The 15,219-nt window shown below is 36.9% G+C and overlaps 1 protein-coding gene across 1 annotated transcript; it reads right to left on the minus strand.

Moving 5' to 3' along the window:
- Positions 1-6,459: 6,459 nt before the first annotated feature.
- LOC130591877 (putative F-box/kelch-repeat protein At3g17280) lies at positions 6,460-7,260 on the minus strand (the record flags this gene model as incomplete). The annotated part of the gene is given in 3 exon segments (XM_057395825.1): positions 6,460-6,735; positions 6,737-6,832; positions 6,835-7,260. Coding segments are annotated over 3 exon segments (798 nt in total), but the record flags the coding sequence as incomplete, so codon positions are not given.
- Between the last annotated feature and the right edge of the window lie 7,959 nt (positions 7,261-15,219).

Below are 15,219 nucleotides of genomic sequence, written 5' to 3' on the forward strand. Positions count from 1 at the left end.
CAAGATTATCTTTTCCATTATTATGCACATAACACTTGCACCAAATGTTCTAAAATAGTGATATTGGTTTCTTTCCAAAATAAAGTTCATAAGGAGTTTTTAATGATAGGTCTCATCATGGCACGATTAATTATGTGACAAAGTATTAACAGCTTCAGCCCAAAAGTTCCTTGGAAGCTCACTAGCAATTAACATGGTTCTAGACATTTCCTCCAAAGTTCTATTTTTCCTTTCTACAACACCATTTTGTTGTGGTGTTCTAGGGGCAGAAAAATTATGATCTAGGCCATTATCTCTGCTTAAGTCATCAAATTTATAATTTCAATTCTTTCCATGATCTGATCTAATGTGCATTATTTTATGACCACTATAGTGTTTGAACTCTTTTAGCAAAGACAAGGAACTCATCATAAGTTTCATCTTTACTAGTGAGAAAAATAACCCAAGTATACCTAGAGTAGTCATCTACAATAACAATACATACCTCTTTCCACTTCTCTTTGAATTCTCATAGGTCCACATAAGTCCATATGAATTAATTCTAATGGTTTAGTGGTACTTACAATCGTTTTAGATTTGAAAGAGGATCTTACTTGCTTACCTCGTGCACATGCATCACAAACTTGATCAATATGAAATTTTATGGATGGTAATCCTAAAACAAGATCTTTTGATCTAAGTTTCTCAAGTAATGAAAAGCTAGCATGTCCTAGACGCTTGTGCCAAAGAAGTGAATCATCTTCAATAACACTAAGACAAGTTAAATTGACTTTAGGAACAAGGTCAGATCCACAATGTATGTGTTCCCTTTCCTTGTTCCTTCCAAGATAACCTTCTTAGTTTTAATGTTGATGATCAAGCATTTTTCTTTATCAAATTTTACAGTATTTCCTTGTCACAGAATTGAGAAATCTTAATAGATTATGTTTTAGACCTTCAACTAAAAATACATTTTCAATGGAGTGTATGGTGACTTACCAACCTTACCCATGCAACTATGTTACCTTTCTTATTCACACAAATGTTACACTCCACCTTCATAGGTTGTGAGTGAGAGAAACTTAGTTTTGTCTCCTGTCATGTGCTTGGAACAACCACTATCAGATACCATGTGTTGTTCCCCCTCACTCCAACCTGCAAAAATCAACTAGTTGTTAGTTGTAGGAACCCCTCTTTCGTGGGTTCCTGTTCTTGACTAGGATTTGTTTTGACAACCCATTTCTTTACTTATTTCACATTTTGCCAATCATTCAGATTTTGTTGACATTGATTTATGTAATGACCTACCTTCCACATACATACAAAATTTTCACTAGGTAGATCACATATTTCTTTTGTCTTGTTCCTTTTCTTGTAGTTTTCAAAACCAAGACCTTCTTTCTTTGGTCTGTGGTTTCTCAATCCACTTAGGAACATCATTTTTGCCTCTGTTCCTTGCGACAACCAGTTCCTTTTTAAGATTCAGATCTGTTCCTTTAAAAATTTTTCTTTATTTAAATTTTCAATCTCAGATCTGTATCCTTTCAAAGGGTTGATCTTATATCAAAGGAACTAGAACAGGGACAAACTCCTTCAAGTGTGAAATCTCTAAATTATATTAGATAATTTTCATTTTTCAAACTTTCATACATTCTTTGATTTTTAAGTTTTTATCAAATAAATCAAAGAATCTTGTTTCAACATCTGTTCTCATTTTCTTAAGCCATTCTATGTGTTCTTGCAGACCTTTAAGGCTTGTTCGTTTGTTCACGTTTTCATTCTCTACATTCAAGAATTGCATCATAAAGAAGATCATATATTTCAGGCCTAGTTTTACAATCTAAGTCTGACTCAAGACCATGTTGACTTACCTCAACTTTTCTTCATCTTCTTTTTCGTCATGTTTGCCATGAGGCAAAGGTTTGCTGTTTCTTCAGTTTGTTGTTCCTCTTCTTCTTCCGTCTCTGAATCTCCCCAAGCAGCTATCATCTTTGCGCACTTTGCCTTAGAGAAAGGTGCTTTGATTCTTTGTTCCTTTCAGCAAAGCGTTCCTTGTTCCTTTCTTTGGTTTTGTCATTTTCCCAAAGAGGACATTCCTTGATGAAGTGATCTGTACTACCACATTTATGACAAGCAGCTTTGTTAGAAAATTTCTTAGTTTTACCTTTGAAGTTTCCTTCTTCATGTTCCTTATACATCTTTCGAAATTTTCGAACCATGAGGGCTGCTTCTTCTTCTTCTGAGTCCGAATCATCTTCATCATCTGCTTTGAGAGCAATTGATTTTGATTTGGAGCTTTCACCATATTCAGTATCAAGGTGAAGCTCATGAGTCATAAGTGACCCTGCCAGCTGTTCTAAGTTGAACTTAGTGAAGTCTTTTGTTTCTTGAAGAGCAGTGACTTTAGCCATCCATCTGTCCTTAGGAAGACTCCTAAGAACCTTTCGAACCTGTTCCTCAGATGAAATAAACTTTCCAAGAGAAGCCAACTCATTAATAATGTTAGTAAAAGAGTAAAATATCTCGATGCTTTCCTTAGTTTCATGCAGAACAGTTCATATTGATTCATAAGTAAATCAATTTTGATCTTTTGACTTCATTAGTTCCTTCATGGGTTACTTCTAGTAAATCCCATATTTGCTTTGCGGATTTGCATCCCATGATCCTATTATGTTCATGGGGTCCAAGTCCACAATGCAACAGTTTAATAGCCATGGCATTTACTTCCATTTTTTCAAAATCAGATTTGTCATAATCAGAGAGGGGTTTTAGAGTTACCTCATTTTTGTCATTTGTAGTTGTGACTTCGAAATCACCAACTTCAATGACTCTCCATACCTGATAGTTTTCAGCTTTGATGAATATCTCCATGCGGTTCTTCCATAGTTAGTTAGTACTTCCCATTGAACATAGGAGGCCTTTGAGTGAGAACCTTCTTCAAGTTTCTCGGTGATATTCATTGTTCCTTGGATCTTTTTCTCAATAGGGTTTCCTATCTTCGTGAGTTCTAGCTCTGATACCAATTGTTATTTCCTAGGAACACTACAAGAGGGGGGGTGAATTGTAGTGTAGAAATAAACGTAACTTTTTGCGGAAATTAAACTTAAACGAATAAACAAGCTAGAGGAACACAAGGGATTTTTACGAGGAAAAACTTCTTGGGCCCAACAAGAAGAAACAACCTCGACCACTAGGGATTTTAAACTCAACTCTTTCACTAATTAGGCCAAACAACTTTGTTACAACCTAATTCTAATCTCGAGCCACACCTTGAGTTCCTAAACTCAAGTTCCTGAGCCACTGTTCCCTTAACAGTAGTTCCTCTCAACTTCACTCGAAGTTTTCTCACTCTTACAACTTACTCAAAGCTTCTCTTACAGAACTTCACTCAAAGTCCCTTACCCCAAAAACCAAAATACAATTGATCGAAATAAGCTTAGTGGAATTAGATAAGAAAGCAAAAAAAAATGGTATTATGAGAGAATGAAGGCACTGACACTTAATTAGTTAAACTCACTTAATTACTTAGTCAGACACCTTTGGAACTTATTTAGACTTCAATATTTATAGTGACAAAATATAGAACGTGGGAATTAAATCGAGTTCATGTTAATCCATTATCCCATGATGTTCCTTCCCTAAGGAACACGTTCCTTAACATTCCCATGATCCCATGATCTCATTTGACGTGGAATGAATTTTAGCCATCTCCTAAAGATTAGGAGTTTCTTGAGCTTTATCCGAAAATCAGTTAATTTAAAACAAATTTAAAACTGAATTTTAATCTTTAAGAAAATATTATCTTTTAAATAAATCTCTTAAAAACCGGATAATTATTTCTTTTCTTTTCGAAAAAACAAAATCTTTTCTAAAAAGATTTTCTATTAAAACTGATTTTCACTTAGAAAATATGATCTCATTTAGGCATGACTTACTCAACTTCATAATTGAATCGTTATACTGCTTCAAGCCTAAGTCTAGTTCCTTTTATATGTTAAGTTCCTTTAACAGATTCGTTTAGTGCCATTTAGTTTGTTCCTTAGAAAGGAACAAACTCTCATTCTCAAATAAGATTACCAATGTTCCTTACCATCCTTACTTGTTCCTTTACAATGGAACTAGAAAATAAAACGCCTTGCTTTTATTCTTCTTGATCCAATGCTGCTCCAGTATCAACTTCTAGAAACATCTTTACTTATTAGTCTTTGAAATCCTCTCTTGACTTTTTCCTTGACTTCGTATTCTCCTAGGTCCTTTCACTAATACCTTATAAATCATACACTTAAATAACTCATTAGTTCACTACTTAGTTTGCATCTTTGTTTCTTTGTCATCATCAAAACTAGGGTTCAACAAACACATTAATGGTAATGATAATAGACTATCATAGACATAAACTCTTACTCCATTTTATTGTATCCTTCAAATTCTGACGTCAATTTTTTCCTCACAAAACAAAAATTTACGAAAACAAACAACTCGGGGCATTGCCCAGGACACTCACTAGTTATTGTGGATAAATCGAGGAAAGGGAAATCAACTACTCGTATATACAAGTATTTAAAAAGGAAGACTATAAAAGAATCTCTCATATTCACTCTAAAAAAATTACTTCTCTCACATTACATTCACTCTCAAAATTATTCTCACATTTTGCTACTTTTTTTTCCTTTCAAATTCATCGCCCCTCCCCCCCTAAATTTTTATTTCCATCATCATCCATCTCTTCTTATTCATTATTTTCATACCCATAAACTAATTACTATCTAATCAAAGAGTGATAAGATCATGAATTTCTGAGGGGAAAATATTCATTAACAGTACAAGCGACAAAAGGAACATATCACTATTATCATCTCGGGTATTAGTATTACTATATCTCTATTATATAAGTGAAGGGGAAGGCATGGTGTCCTCTTTTGAAAATACAAAAATACCCTTAAAAAAAGAAAATATTAGGAAAGAAAGAAGATAGAAGCTATTTCCATATTAAACAAGCTAAGATTAAAACAAATAATTACCTAATTTAGACACAAGTAAAAAAATGAATTTGATTGAAAAGCTTTACACAAAAAAGTTTCAAGATCATTGATAAAATGAGAATCTTGATCAATTCAAAAATGGTTACCAAATATTGATAATAATAACATTACATTTTCACCGCATATAATTTTACAGAATATCAAACTTATGCACTCATAAAATATTGTTTATTGCCTACCATTTACAATTTCTATCATATAAGGAATGGTAAGGGAGTGATAATAGTTTTAAAACATTAGCAATCTACCCTTTAAACATATTAAGTTCACTATAATTTTGTTTTAACGAACACAGTAGTTCAAAATCTACGATTTTACATGTAAAAATATGTCAATTCAAAAATAACATTTTTTATTCCACATTATGTTAATGTTGCGCATAAAATTGTGATTAAGCATAAGTAAATGATATCATCTTTTTAAATTCCTACGCGTGCCCAAAATAAATGCTAAAATCTATGCACACATGCATCGCGTGCCAAAAATGCTAGTATATATATATGCCATGGACATTTTTGCAATGTGCACAATTACACATTTACACGATAGATTTTCTTTGCCAAAGAAAGACATTTTATCTTTTTTTAAAAAAAAAAAAAAAAGACATCTATAATGATGTATTTTATGTTAAGGGTGTTAATAATGTATTAGGCACTACTTAGTTTAAAAAACAATCTTATCATCGATGTCTACACTCATTTTGTAAAGAAAGTCTCTCAGTACATTATTCCATATGGATCTATCTCTTCTGACAATCATCAAGAGCCACTAATAATTTAACAAGTCATCTATATTGAAAATCAAAATATTCTTGTATGAATTAAATGAATTTAAAATATAATATAAAACGAGATTCATATGTTATACTTTATTATACAATGACAGTAATTCTGAAATTAAGATTAGATAGTATTCATATCATGAGCTAGAGAAAGTCCTCTGATCACCAAAACCTCACATGAATATATTAAAACATGAGTTCAACCTAACACACTAACCCAATCCCCACTCGTTCCCTTTGTATGTACCGCCTTTGCATCTCATTTCCAACAACCAAAACAAAACTAATGGGTAGAAAAGGTTTTTTTTCCTAAAGCAAAAGAGCAAACTAGAACCAATCCATTGTTAAATTCATTTCCATTATTATTGCAGGAGCATCCATCTATCTTGAAAACTTGGAAAATTTGACATGGCATGGTGCCATCACATTGAAGCCATTACAAACATCATAATCCATCAACTTCTTCCAGCTTCTGATATCAGCAAAGTCACTACATGCTTCAAGAAGATACAATTCATTATAGTGAGAAAACAATATCTCACGACTGCTACTCATTCGGAGCATAGGAACAACATGTAAGTAATACAAGGTTTCGACGACGCAGAGTTTCACCCAAGAATTCTTAACACCGTATTCTTTCATAATCCAAACTACGCACTAATCCAATAACTTGTTTAAGGAAGTAAGAACAAGGCAAGAATTGTCGAAAACATGCAGGCATTTGTAGCCCCCTCTCTTCATGTTATCCAGTGTCGGAACTTGGCAAAATTTCTCCTTACTGAAATGGAAGGACCATATGGAGTTGTCCATGTTCGAGTACCTGTGCAGCGAGCCGTGCAGGAAGGCTCCGCTCTCGAGGAAGGCCCCTATCCCGAGAGTGTCGAAATTCAGCGGTGCCTCACCTTCGACTGCCCTCCATTCGTTCGAACCAAGTAGTCTGTATATCGGCCACAAAAAACTTGTCATCCTCCTTGTCCTGGAGGATTCTAAGGACCTTAAACTGCCTAGAAACTGTGCAGCAACCTAATCCATATCGACCACTAACCAATAATTACCAAGTCTCGAACATTGCTCGACAGTGACTTGTTCCCCCGTCAGAAGGTTGCATATAACGAAAGGATCCCACTGCCTCCACGACGCCAAGAGGACCAACCCGTTGCATTCGTTAACCACGGTGTAGTCGATGTCACTTAGCCGAGGGCTGAGCCTAGGCCTGAACCTGACCACAGAATCGACACTTGTAATGGCATCATTCTTTGAGCATCTGTCTATGTCGAGCACCATAAAATCCATCCTCTCCTCGAACACGCCGTAGAGCATTATGGGCGTATACGAGCAATTAGAAGAGCGTACATCGGCGAATTCAGGACTGATGATGATTCCATACCATTCCTTGCAAACAAGCTTACAATTCAAGCATGTCTTTGTTGGGAGTCTTGACAAAATGCTTGAGACAATTTAAGCATGCTTGACAAAAGCAGGACGACCAAAATGTCGTTAGCAACGGACGAGCCCGACATTGAGGAGGTAAGTGTAAGTTGGACAAAACCGTTTTATGAGTATCTTACTAACGACGTACTTCCAGCAGATAAGGCAGAGGCGCACAGAATTCGGTTCAAAGCGTCACGGTACGTGCTCATTCAAGGAATACTGTTCAAAAAATTTGCCACAAGGCCCTACTTGCGTTGTTTGGAAAAAGATCGGTGGGGGCAAGTCTTAGAAGACCTACATGAAGGAACATGTGGAAATAATTCAGGAGGGCGTAGCTTGTCCAACAGAGCGTTGCGTATGGGGTACTATTGGCCCACAATGAAGAAAGACGCAATAAGGTGTCACCAAGTGCGATAGCTGTCAACGTCATGCAGGTATGACGCATAGACCCTATGAGATTTTACGTCTTTCTTTAACACCTTGCCTTTAATGAAATGGGGCATGGACATAGTTGGCAAATTACCTCCTGCCCCAGGTCAAAAGGTCTTTATGTTGGCAGTAACTGACTACTTTTCTAAGTGGATAGAAGTAGGTTCTTTTCAACAGGTACGCGATAAGGAAGTGATTTCTTTTATATATACTAACATAATTTGTAGGTTTGGTGTCCCGTCTGAAATAATATGCGACAAGAGGTCATAGTTTATTAGCAATAAAACGAAGCAATTTTGTGACCAATGGAACATAACGTTGTTAACATCAACGTCAAGGTATCCGCAAGCCAACGGACAGGCTGAGTCTAGCAACAAGACGGTCATTGATACCCTGAAGAAACGCCTTACAGCGAAGAAGGGTAAGTGGGCAGAGGCACTGTCTTCCATCTTATGGGCTAATCGCACGACACTGCGCACTGCGACAGGACAAACGCCATTCTCGTTAGTATATGGGTGTGAAGTTGTTTTGCGATCTGAGGTGAACGTCCCGACCGCGAGATATGGCTTAATGATGGAGGAGCAGAATTGCAACGAGCTCGTCAACCACCTGGATACCATTGAGGAGTTGCGCGATGCAACGCTAGTGCGTATGGCGTCTCAGCAGCAAATAGTCGCAAGGAGTTTCAACAAAAATGTTCAAGCCAAATCCTTTGTTGAAGGTGATTGGGTCCTAAGGAAAGTGTTCCAAAACACACAAGAAGTTAACGCTGGCAAGTTAGGACGTAACTGGGAAGGACCATACCAAATTAGTAAAGTAGTAGGCAAAGGAACCTACCAATTGGTCCGACGTGACGGAAGCTCCATGCCACGTAGGTGGAACGCTACACATCTCAAACGATACTTCTTCTAGTTAAGTCATTTACTTTATTTTCTTCACATTGTACAAGAAATAAATGATATTGTTATCATGTCCGCGTCGCCAACTATTAGCGACCTTAGTATTGTCTCACTACGTTTTGTTGCCTTTCAGGAAAGTCATTCCCATCTGTTTCAATAACGTCGCAACGATCTTACAACGCGGCGAGTAGACATACATCTTATTATGTAGTAAAATAAGATGTGACGTCGTCACTATTCAGAGTTTTTCGAATCTTTCCTGCTTCAACAAAAATGTCACGACAGAGGCCTTGCCATTCAGAGCCTCAATTGTCTGCAATGTTCTATCTATTTTCCTAATAGTCACATGTAAGTGTTTATATGTTTCTCATATGTATTCTAAATTGTTAAGTCCAAACGTTTCGTCTGAACGACCAATAAGCGCCTGGCTATGCCCTAAATACGTCAGAATAATGACAGAAACACACGCATGTCACACAAGCGAAAAACATAAGATTAAATATAAAAAAAAAAACACACGGTTGTTAAAGTTATGGCCACCCCCATAGGTGACCCAAAAGTACAATAGAAAAAGTCACTCTCTTGAGTGACCTGAAACGAAGTATAGTAAAATTCTAAAAAGATGGAAGCAAAAGAACACAAGGTAGAATGATTAAAGATTAAGCGTCAGAGATCTTGCTAATTTCCTTTTCTGGCGACACAGCAGTTGACGGTACGACGGCTGGGGCCTCCTTCTCGGTCTCTGGGTCGGTTGGGTCCTCCTTCTCAGTCACTGGGTCGGGCGGCACGTCCGACGCAATAAAACCAGCGCAGGACGGAGCGTTCTCATCCCCCTTCGGTGGAGAATCTGTCGTCGCAGCCAAATCTTCCTCGTCCATCAAATCCTTCATCGACCCCATGAATTGAAGGTAGAGGTCTATGTCCTTTTGTGGCGTCCACGACGCCGTCTTCTTCATTAGGAACTAATACATGAGCTTAGCCCTGACCATAGTGGTCACCTCAGCCTCAAGTAGGTCCAGCTCAATATTTTGTGTGTCAACGCTCGCTTGGAGAGCCTTGATCTCTCGACGCGACGATTCTTCTAGCTTAGTTGCCTTCTCCCTTATCTGCTCCAACTCTTCTCTGTTCTTCTTCAGAGTCTCCTCCATGTTTTTGATAGTCAACTTGTAAGATTCCACCTCGGATTCTTTGGACTTTACGTCCAGTTCCGCTTTGTCAACCCTCCGCTTCATGGTCTGATGACCTTTCAGCAGCGTCGACATCTCCCTCTTAGCCATGAGGAGATGCTGTGATGACTGTGCAAAAGAAAAAAGATGTGTGTCAGTTCGTAATCGTAAATCATTGATTAAACGACGTAACGACCATAGTTAGAACAAGCGACCTTACCTCGAAGAGAAGCTCTAAGCCGTCCGACATCATGCGAGGGAGGGTGTGCTCCCTTATCCTCTCCTCAGCGTTAGGAAAGAGGAACATGTCGGCCTCCGGTCATATTGACCTTTCCAACGACATAAAGTCATTGGGGACGGTCACAGTGTATGATGGCCCACCCTTGTCAGGAGGGGCCAAGAACTCAGTTTTGCGCGCCTTTGGCGCAGTCTCTTGTTCATCGTCCAGATGGAGGACAACTGTGGTATCTTTCTTCGTCGACGCAGACATAGTGTCGGTAGAAGATTCCCTCTTGCGTTTGCGTAGCATCTCTGCTAACGCCTGACTGTCCATACTTCCTCTAGGACGCGATTGTGATGAACCTGTCGATGAGTGTTAGTCGTTAAGGTATTTTAATGTCGCTAGAATCTAAAACAAAGGAAAAAGGCTAATTTACCAGATGCCATAGATGAGCAGCTGTCTTGGCTGGCGAATGAGATTCATCTGAATTGCCTGTCTTCTTCTGGCGTCTCCATAAATTTGTCACAGAGACTCTGAGACTCGTCGCGATGCGTTAGTAATTTTGGGTTCAGACGTGCAGGAGAAACGATGTAAGAGTGGTGTTAACGACACGACGTAAAGGAAAAAATGATTGAAATTAAACAAACCTTTCAGTGTTCCAGCCACCAATCAGGGATTTTCCAGCTTCCCCTAGAGATGATTTCTTCACGAAAACATATCTGTTCTTCCATCCTCTGTCGTTTGATTGAGCTCCACCAACCAAAGGCTCTAACCTCGCTTTGGCATGAAGGGCTACCCTATTCTTGGCCTTGACCCTAATTTCATAGTAGAGTAAAAGGTCGTGAAGAGTGAAGGCTTCTTCCCACGACGCCGTCACTCTGTCCATGACGCTCAGAATTCACCAGACTTTGGGCATTATCTCTGCATAGGGCTGATTTGATAGATCTGCATTAAGTCTTTAGCTAGGGGGGAGAAAGGGAGCCTCAGACCTATTTTAAAGGAGTATTCATAAAGCACCACCCAGGTGGTGGGGCATTTCTCCGGTGCTTCAGACGACTCTACGTTCCTAATAACTGTGTCGGTAGGCAAATTTCCTAACTCTAGAAACCTCATCATGTCCTCCTCTGACATGGTTGACTATTCGTCCTCATTTTCACTTCTTTGTTCTACGACTTTCTCCTTACCCCTCGATTTTTCCTGCTTTTTTACAAAAGTCCTAATGCTAAGCCTACTGGGTGCCATGGGTGCAATTGAAGAAGAAAGGAAAAAGTGCGAGATAAAGAGACTAACAAACAGTAAAAATTTACCTAGTATTAGAGATCGGTTTTCTGGCGGAGAAAATTATGGAAGATATGGAAAAAATCTTTCTTTAGAGAGAGAAAGATTGGGTGGATGGAAGTTTTCAATCACATGCGTATTTATATCTCCAAGGATAATCATTACCTTAGGTTAGGGTTAGAAATTAACGGCTCTTTAAAAATTATCTTTTATGTTGTGACCTTTGGGTTGCCTTACGGGAATTTTTTATCTTGGATTCACCTCAGTATCTTTTCCTTATTTGACGCTCAAGATTTTTTTAGCTAGATATTTTGATTACGTTACGAACATTTCATTTGACATGGATTTTTTTATTTTAACAATTGTCTCATGGTCTTTATGTTACCCCGTTTCGACAATTGGGGGTAAACTGTTATGGTTGAATTTTGCAGGATGACATTGACATGATGACATGATGACTTTGACATTAAGATGCGACGGAGAGGTGCGAAGACTAAGTCAGTTGAAATCAGTAACTGATTGTCCGAAAAGGAAGGAGTTCAATGCGGCATTGAATCAGCCATGAAAGCCGTTAATGAAAATAAATTGTACGAAGAAGGAAAGAAAATTCTGTCGTTGGAGCTGGGTTAGGAGAATCTCCTATAATCAAGGGACCGTTACCATTGTAATTACTTAGGGAATTTGTAGGATGTATATTGAGAAAAAGCTAGCCAAAGAGAAAGATACGGAAAAGGACATACAAAAGAAAAAAAAAACTCATTAGAATACTCTCTCGACATTTTTGTACTCAGAGAAAAAGAACTTAAGCTGTAACGATTGTCAATCATCCGAACGACAGTCCTTGATAGTAGATTGGTGGAACCATCTCCACCCGCGGTTTTTACCCACCTTCATTGGGGTTTTCCGCGTTACCATTTTTGTGTGTTCATCCCTTTGATTCCCTTTTGCATTCATTCCTTGCATTGACGTATACATAATCTGGTTAAATTGTCCCTAACTTTAATTCTGTCGCGTGAGACAAATTTTAGCATAAACAATAATATCTTACATTCTCCATTGTAAATTTGTAATGGTAATGGCTGGCCTTGTTTAAATTTCGTTATTGATCGATTTAATTTGCCGTGTTAATATACAAAGAGTAGTGGTGAGCTTATATTACGTTTGGGGTTAAGTTAGAATATATAATACTAGAATTTTTTGCACGCGATGCGTGGTTGAATTTTTTTTGAAACAGTGCTCAATTTTCTTTGGCATAAGAGTCCAAAAATTTATAATTGTTTTTAGTTGCAAAATTTGATTGGTTTAGTTTCCGTAACTTAAGTCTCTCACCATTCTTTTTTTTTTTTTTTGACTTTTCAAAGTAAATTCTATGAGCAAAATAGAAATTTTATTGAATTTTTTTATGATTTCTAATATTATAATTTTTTAGTTGATTTCTGATTAAGTACAGTACTTCATAAATTGTAAAGAAAGTGGACACTTTGATTTCAAGTCAATTTTTTCATAAGTTGTAGTTTATAAGTGAATTTTTAAGTTTTTGTAAAGTTTACTCATTTTAGTGATTTGCATAACGTAAATTATGCAATTTATGATTTTAGTTGACTTGTGAGTAATTGTTATAATTATATTTTTCGTATTTTTGTTTGAAGCTCCCTTTGATTTGTAAGTGAATTTTTAATTTAAATGGGAAGGGGGTAACATAGTCTCTTCATTCAGGGACACCATAGCTCCCCCCTTCCCTTATATAATAGAGATATGTTGTACTTTAATTCTTGAATGATATTTTACATAAACCTTTTTACCTTGATAATTAATCGCTATAATATAATAGAAAAAAATAGGTCCGAATATATGTAAAAGTTTCAATATATATAGGAAACACTATAAAAAAGTAAATAATTTTTTCCTTGTCTAACTTCTAAATATGATTTCACTACAAATACACCTCTATTTTTTATCATGACCCACCATTAATTGTTAATGGTTCTTGAGAATAGTCATTTTTAAGTAAATTTTTGTAAATGTTTTTGTGTGTATTGACGTTCTAGGTTATTAGTTTTAGTTTGTATGTTAATTTTAAGTTTTAATAAAGTTTTCTAATTATTTGAGTGATTTGTGTGATTTTTATAATGTGATTTTCTCAATTGTATGAGTGATTTGTAAAGTTTCTTCTTTTAAGTGATTTGTGAGTGAGTGTTGTAAATTAATTTTCGGTAGTTTTCCTTTGAGTGTCAATTTTGCTTTTGACATTCCTTTTGTAATTTAGAAAGGGAAGGAGGCAAAATAGGAATTTCAAAAGAGGACACCATTGCTCACCCTTTCCCTTATATAATAGAGATTATGGACGATCATTCATGATCATTGTCTCTTTGACTTACTAAGATATTGATATTCTTTCCTATTATACAAGATATACACAATCATACTTGATTTACAAGGATACTCTATAATCTAAAAATATCTTACATTCTCCATCCTAATGGCAATGGCTTTTGGGACAAATGTTGTTTAGGGAGTAATATTTGACGCAAATCCCCACCTTTTGGGACAAATGTTGTTCTCAATCCGATGCAAATACCTCTATATCCCCCCTACAATCTATAGCATGCTCGGACAATTTGTGTCGAGAAGTAATATCCGACGCAGATCCCCTCCTTTAGCGTTAGATGTTGTTCTCAATCCGATGCAAAGCCCCATAAATCCCAGCATGGTCGGACTATTTGTTTCGAGTAGTGCTTTTCAGCCAATGCAAATGGAAAAAATTGCGTCAAAGGCAGAACCGACTCAGATTACATTTGGGCCATTTGCATCGAAACCTATACTGTCGAACCCGACGCAAATGATGGTCTGGGAACTGACACAAATTGTCATTTCTATATTATGTTCTAAATTTAATTTTATTTATGTTATCTAATTTTAAGTTATCTATCTCTATTATATAAGTGGGGGGGCGGATGTTGTCCTCCTTACAAAAGGTCTGATATACCTGATAGACATGTGCACACCTTATAAAGATAATTCCTAACTAACCTCCTAAGTATGTAGCATGGCAAGTCAAGATTGAATCTATAGAGACAAAACAGTATCAAAGACTAGATATCTTGACGCAATTTAACTAAACCAGTAACAAACAACGGTGGAAGAGATATTAAACTAATACTAACAATAAACTATAACAACTAGCAATAACGCACAGGGTAAAATCAATCAATAAAATCCCCTAGAATTAAGCATCCCAACTAGCACGAGTAATACATGAATAATTTCCATCCCAATAAACATAATCAATATCCAAAAGGAGTAATGCACCCTAATACCAAATACCTCTCCCGGGTACCTATATCTACTCTAAACAAGCAATCATATCTTTTTTTATGGAACCATGCAAGAAAGAGACATTAAACATGGCGTCACAAACAAATTTCTAGTAATCCTATCTAGTTATTCCCATTGAGATATTCATACTCTTGATTGAATGAACAAATCCATCTAGATTCGGTTTCCATTGAAAACAAGACATAAAGAATCAATTCAATATCACATATCCCTAGTATGATAATGAAAATAAACACAATTCAATCAAGCAAGGACAATTAATCACATTAAATAGGGATAAGGAAAAATTCATGCATCAATCATTGCTAGGATTCAACTTAATCGTAGATTATAGAACTACTCACTCTGGCGTCAGTCTCTTAGTCATGGACCCTTTCAGATTTAACCTAAACTGACCATAGTTTCAAACATAGAACTGAAATTGGAATTTTTGCATCCATGTTACATGACATTTTCCTATGATTGAAATTTTGCCTGTTATTGACTTGTCATTATTATGCGTCGTACCTAAAATCGTGTCTAAAAAAAATAGAAGACCGTCCATTGGCCAAACTTTTGCCCGAATCCCCGAAAAACATGTCGAGGGAGCAGTGCGCCAAGCGCATTAAGATGCGCCTGCCGCACCATTGTCGTGCCAGACACACGTCTATGTGCCGCG

Source organism: Beta vulgaris, chromosome 6, assembly GCF_026745355.1.
Source record: "Beta vulgaris subsp. vulgaris cultivar EL10 chromosome 6, EL10.2, whole genome shotgun sequence".
NCBI classification, from domain to species: domain Eukaryota; kingdom Viridiplantae; phylum Streptophyta; class Magnoliopsida; order Caryophyllales; family Amaranthaceae; genus Beta; species Beta vulgaris.